The following is a 5,990-nucleotide window of genomic DNA, read 5'->3' as shown; positions in this document are numbered from 1 at the left end:
AATTGTGGGGAGGGGGCACGGAGAGGCAGGTTTGCCACACTGCCAGGATGTACTGGGCAGGGACTGGTCCTGAGCCCCACAGAGTGTGGGGTGGGTGGGAACCCGATGGGCTCATGGGGTAGGGACAGGTGGGATGGCTGCGGCGGGGGAATGGGGTCCTGGAGTTGTGAACGGGGTCCTGGGCTGGGGGTCAGGGTCCCAGGGATTGGGGTCAGTGTCCTAGTGATGGGGATGTGGGTCCTGGGCTGGGGGTCAGGGTCCCAGGGATTGGGGTCAGGGTCCTAGTGATGGGGATGTGGGTCCTGGGCTGGAGGGCAGGGTCCCAGGGCTTGACATGAGGGTCTTGGATTGAGGTTGGGGTCTTAGGGATGGGGGTTGGGGTCCTAAGGTTGGACATGGGGGTTCTGGGATGAGGAGTGGGGGTCTTAGAGATGGAGATGGGGTCTTGCTCTGAGGATCAGGGTCCCAGGGCTTGACATGAAGGTGCAATGGAACAGCACTGGGTCCTTGAGGGACACGAGCTGCCCTGAGCCCAAAAATCATCCATGGCTGCTGGCCCTGGGGTGCACCCTGTCCCCCAAACTGGCCCTGGGCTCCTGCTCTGCCAGTTCTGTGTGTCCTCCTCACCTCCCCGAGCGGCTGTCTGTCCATCTGCCCCATCCATCCCATCTGTCCTGTCCAACTGCAAATAGGAACCCTGTGACCTTTCAGCAGGTAATCAAATATTGTGTAAGGTGAGCAAGGAGATCCTCCTCCCACAGCAGAGCCTTCCTCCCCTGCAGCCTCCTCCGTCCCAGCATCCTCCAAGGCTGTGGGAGCCATGCACAGGTTTTGGGGCAAAAAACCATGCGAATGGTCCTTGATTTTCCATGTTGGTGACCCTGTGCATGAGCCCAATCCCCACCCTGGCAGGTGGCCCCTTAGAAGACACGCAAGATTTCCCACTTCTTCGAGGTTGGGATGTTCAAACCCCTCTTATGAAGACACTTCCCAGGGCCTCTCTGGGTACAAAGAGCTCACAGTGGTTAAAACCAGACTGTGCTGGTACCAACATCCTTTAGGACTTCAACATGAGGAGCTGTACATGTACATAGGACATAGGGAGGTTGTCACAAGTTTTGCCACCCATGGTGGGTGCTCATCCAACCACCCATCCCAGGAGCCTGGCAGCAGCGGTGCCTTCCCAGACACATCCTCTGCCCAACCTCCCCATAATGATGTCTCTGGAAATGTCAGGAATGCTCTGGCCAGGCCAGGCAATGCCTAGTTTGGACAGGAATGTCCTGAAACCTTTTCTTAAATAGTTTGGTGCAATCATCTTTGCAATTGCACAAGAAGATTAAGGTTGGTTGTATCTTCTCCACAGCCATGGAGCAGTAGTCTCCAATGCCTGCCAGCCCCCAGGCAGCAAGACAAGTCAAAAAATACGCTATAGAAAGTGTTGGACCATGCTCATCCAACACCAGGGGCCACCACAAGGGTGGTTGTCATCATAACAGTGGGCATGGGCAACACTGGAGGACTATTGCCCTTCTGCTGGCATCCAGGTTGAGGTTAGAGGACTGTTGTCTCCTTCTCGGTCATTGAAGACATTTTGGAGAAGCTCCTGTGAACAATGCTGGAGTGGCCGGTCTCCTCGCTGAGGGCATTCACCAGTCTGGAAAGGATGGTGACCTTAAACTTCTTAAAGTCCTGTCCCATGAAGACGTAAAGGACGGGGTTCATGCAGCTGTTGGAGGCAGCGAGCGCTGTGGTTATGGGGATGCTGATCTCAAACACCGAGCGCGGGATCATGTCGGGCTCTGTTTCCAGGAGGTTCAGGAGGTGGTAGGGACTCCAGCAAAGGAAGAAGGTGACTATAATGGTCACAATGATCTTGAAGGGCTTTTTGGACTTGGCAAGGCGGTTTCGACGCAAGTTGAAGACGATGGCGATGTAGCAGAAAGTGATGATGGTTATGGGAAGGATGTACCCAGCCAGGAACCTGGTGATGTTCACCGTTCGGTGCCTCATTAGTGCCAGGGCTTGGTAAGACTTGTTCCTGGAGAGGGAAAAGTTGCTAAAACAAATCACGGAGTTACGGGCTTGTGCTGTGTCTCGGAAGACCAGAGATGGGCAACTCATAATGATGCCGATGGTCCAGATAATCAAGCAAACTAAATATGCCAGGTTGGTGGACCGATGGTTTTGAGACCAGACGGGAAAAACCACTGACACGTAGCGGTCGAAGCTGATGGTGGTGAGCAGAAGGACGCTGGTGTACATGTTGAGGATGAGGAGGAAGGAGTTCAACTTGCACATGACTGTCCCAAAGATCCAGTTGTACCTCATGGCCGTGTAAGTGATGTTTATGGGCAGGAAGATGTTGAAGAGGAAGTCAGCAACGGCCAGGTTGAGGAACCAGATGGCATTGACCGACCTCTTCATCTTCAGGGTTATGATTGCGATGACGAGGCCATTCCCCAGGATGCCCAACACACAGGACACGCTGTAGATGATGACGGAGAGGATCCTCGCAATGTCCTTTGGGTCATGGGACGGGTCTGTCAACACGCTGCTGGTCTCCTCGTAGGTGTAATCTGGGTAGTCACTGTAGTTATCGACGTCATCCAAGTAATTGGACAGATTGGAAAGCGCCATTGTCTGTAGATGAACTACAGTCTGGTCAGGCCCAGGCTTTCTGGCCGCTGATGGTTCTCTGCGTGTTTCTGCTGAGCAGACACATGGTGTTAATCACAGTGAGCACAGCCCGTGGGAGGGACACCGGCCCCTCAACGCGCGTGGGCCTGAGGGGTCGTGGAGAGAAGGGGATGGAGCACACAGGTACGGGGGAATCCTGTGGGAATCCAGGAGGAAGCTGATCTTGTGGCTCCTCACCAGGTTTCCACCCCCAACCAAGAGACATCAGCTCCCCAAGCCACAGGACGTGATTCAGTCTCTCATCTCCACCAGGATGTGGCTGTAGCCTCATCCTGCAAAAATTGTCTCTTGCCCGCCTACTTCCAGGGGAAGAACTAGGATGATGCTTATTAACAGCTCATTAACAGCTTTGAGACCTTCCAATCTGCAAAACATTACGGCTCTTCTCTTTTTTTTTTCCCAAGCACCCAACAAATTGGACTGAAGATCCACCAGTGACTCCGGGCACCCACTGCAGGCACTGCACCCACTCACCTGCCCTCCCCGGCGAGCACGGCTCCGTGGCTGGGTGCCCGGTGGGATGCGGGGAGAGGTGGTGGTTCAACGTCCCACGGCACAAAGGCAGGTCCCTCCACACAGGTCTAGGGATGGAGCTGAAATATTAAAGCTGAGATCAAACAGTGCAGGTCTGGAGACCCCCTGGCCATGGATCTGGTGATGTTGGGGTCCTGTCGTGATCCCAGTAGAGAAATCCTGTGCCCTGCGCTCGGTACAAGCACCCAACGTGACCCAGCACCAGCAGGCCCATGCAAAGCACCCTACAATCAAGTCCATGGTAATGTTATTTTAAATAATTAAAGCCATAAATATGCATGAGGTGTCTGGACTCTCGTACGTTATTTCTCTGATTAAATTGGTGCCCTGCACATTTTAAAGTGTTAATTGTGGTAACTAACAGCTCCATTTGCCATCACCAGAGGCCAGACTCCACCAGCCACTCTGACCCCCACGTTAAATGGGTTCAACCATCCATAGAATCCAAGACTGGTTTGGGTTGGAAGGGACCTTAAAGCTCATCCAGTTCCAACCCCCCTGCCAGCAGCAGGGACACCTTCCACTAGACCAGGTTGCTCAAAGCCTCATCCAACCTGGCCGAGAACACTTCCAGGGAGGAGCAGCCACAGCTTCTCTGGCCAACCTGGGACACTGTCTCACCACCCTCACAGTGAAGAATTTCTTCCTCACATCTCAGCTCCATCTCCCCTCTGCCAGTTTCAAGCCATCACCCCTTGTTCTGTCACTCCCTGCCCTTGGCCAAAGTCTCTCCCCAGCCTTCCTGGAGCCCCTTCAGGCACTGGAAGGCTGGACCCCCCCTGTTTTCAACTCAAAGGTCCCCCTGAGCATCACCATTCCCACCAGCCCTGCTTTGAAATCCCTGTGGTTTTTGTGTTGTAACCTATTGTTTCTCCCTCAGCTTTTCCTCCTGTTCCTTCCTGTGATTTTTGCTGCTCCCATTGCTGCAAAGTCCCTGGCCAGGGGCTTCAATCACAGCCCCATCGCTTCCCAGGACAGGGATGAAGGATGCAATGGGAGACATCCCAGGTCACTGGTGGAAGGGGACAGGGATGTAGGATCATAGAATCCCAGACTGGTTTGAGTTGGGAGGGACCTTAAAGCTCATCCAGTCCCAACCCCCCTGCCAGCAGCAGGGACACCTTCCACTAGACCAGGTTGCTCAAAGCCTCATCCAGCCTGGCCTTAAACACTTCCAGGGAGGAGCAGCCACAGGATGCTATGGGAGATGCCCCAAGTCAATGCATAGGGGACCCCCAGAGCAAAAGGAAAGGGACAAAGCCAGTTCTCACAGGGGAAACTGAGGCACTGAGCTCTGCCCCAAGGGTGGGTGGAGGACGGGGGGAAGCCTGAACCCTACCTGCATCCACGGCACTCAGCCACATCCCTACAGAGCAGCCCTCACCTCCTCGCTCTGCCAGGACCCTCGTGCCCAGCACCCCCGGCTGCTCCCCACAGCTCCAGCTTCATCCCCCACCCGTGTGAACAGGGGAAAAAAAGCAGCAGCTGGAAAATGCAGCCTTAAAAAAGCCGTGCCCAGGGTGGGACAGAATCACAGTGAGTCAGTGTTTGTCTGGGCAGCGCCGCCCGGGCTGCGCGGGACAGGACGGGTCTCCAGGAGCTGTGAGGTCACCCCGATGGAGAGAGCACCCCAATCCAGCCACAAACTGGGGTTTGACCCCAAAACACAGGTGGTGCAAGGCTCTTCCCAGGGTGAAAGTCCTTCAGGAGCTGGTGAAGGAACCTGAGCTTCCCTGGCACAGAGTGTCTGGGTTGTGTAAGAACCACCCTGTTCCTACGAGCCCGGCCCTTGGCTCCCCGTCTGCTCTGTTCTGAAAAATTGACTATGAAAGGAGAAAATCTTGGGTGTTTGCACCTGCACAGGCAGAGATTTCTCTTGGAAAAGGGCAGTTTGTGTTTCTGTGCTGCTTAAAATGACTCGAGCTGCTTCCCAGATAACAAAAGTTCTTTCATCTCCTCTCTCTTTTTTAATTTTACTTATTTTTACTATAGAGGTTGTGTCAATCCCAGCTCTGCTGGCACTTTGCAGGCAATAAAAATACCAATAAAACTCCCTTTTTCCGAGCATCCTCCCTCTCCCATCTCATCAGCCCAGGTGGGTGGGACAGGGAATGAAACGCCCCAATCCCAAGGGATTTGCATACCTTTTAGGTCTCCAGGACCTGCTTCAGCCCAGCGAGGATGTCCCTAACATCCCATAGCCTGGGTTTTAGCATGGCAGCTTGGGGACAAAGCCAGTACAAATCTTGGGGACATCATATAGAGGTGAAAGGCAGCAGTTTGCGTGCCACCACTTGGGATTTAGAGGGTAAAAAAGAGGAAGGAAACCAAGAAAAAGGAAATAAGTTTGTCCCTCCTGCTGTTGGACGTGACCGCGCTGGCGATGGGGACAGTTGGGGACAGCAAATCTCAGTGTCCCCACTAAGTAGAGAAAAATCACTCCGGATCCATCCTCCAACCCTCAGCTCACAGCTGCATGTGGCATTCCCAGCTGCATGCTGATCAGCAGGGCAAAGAAAAGTCCCCTGTTCTCCTTGTCCCCCCACTGAGGTGACACTGGCACACTGTCCCCTCCTCCCCTTCCCGCCCCCCCCCCCCCCCCCCCCTCCCTTCTGCTAAATTCACAAGCAGTTCCTCTCCTTTCCGTGCAGTTTTCCCACGGGCAAAACCACTGTGGGGACTCCCAATGCTGCAGGTTGCAAATTCCAGTTATGAAATTTTATGGGAAATTAGAAAAAATTGAGGAGTTTTTGGGC

At 54.0% G+C, this 5,990-nt stretch overlaps 1 protein-coding gene across 1 annotated transcript; it reads right to left on the bottom strand.

Annotated features, from left to right (window-relative positions):
- Positions 1-1,505: 1,505 nt before the first annotated feature.
- Positions 1,506-2,640, bottom strand: CMKLR1 (chemerin chemokine-like receptor 1). The gene has a single exon (XM_010165954.2). It carries the CDS (start codon positions 2,638-2,640, stop codon positions 1,555-1,557), a length of 1,086 nt encoding a protein of 361 aa, XP_010164256.1. The 3' UTR covers positions 1,506-1,554.
- Positions 2,641-5,990: the final 3,350 nt, after the last annotated feature.

This window comes from Antrostomus carolinensis, unplaced genomic scaffold, assembly GCF_000700745.2.
Source record: "Antrostomus carolinensis isolate BGI_N321 unplaced genomic scaffold, ASM70074v2 scaffold31560, whole genome shotgun sequence".
NCBI lineage: Eukaryota > Metazoa > Chordata > Aves > Caprimulgiformes > Caprimulgidae > Antrostomus > Antrostomus carolinensis.
The sequence above is the reverse complement of the archived record's forward strand: the minus strand, read 5'-3'. Positions and strand labels throughout refer to the sequence as shown.

Coding starts and splice junctions, on each gene's coding strand:
- CMKLR1 (XM_010165954.2), bottom strand. CDS start 2,640: ATGGCGCTTTCCAATCTGTCCAATTACTTGGATGACGTCGATAACTAC.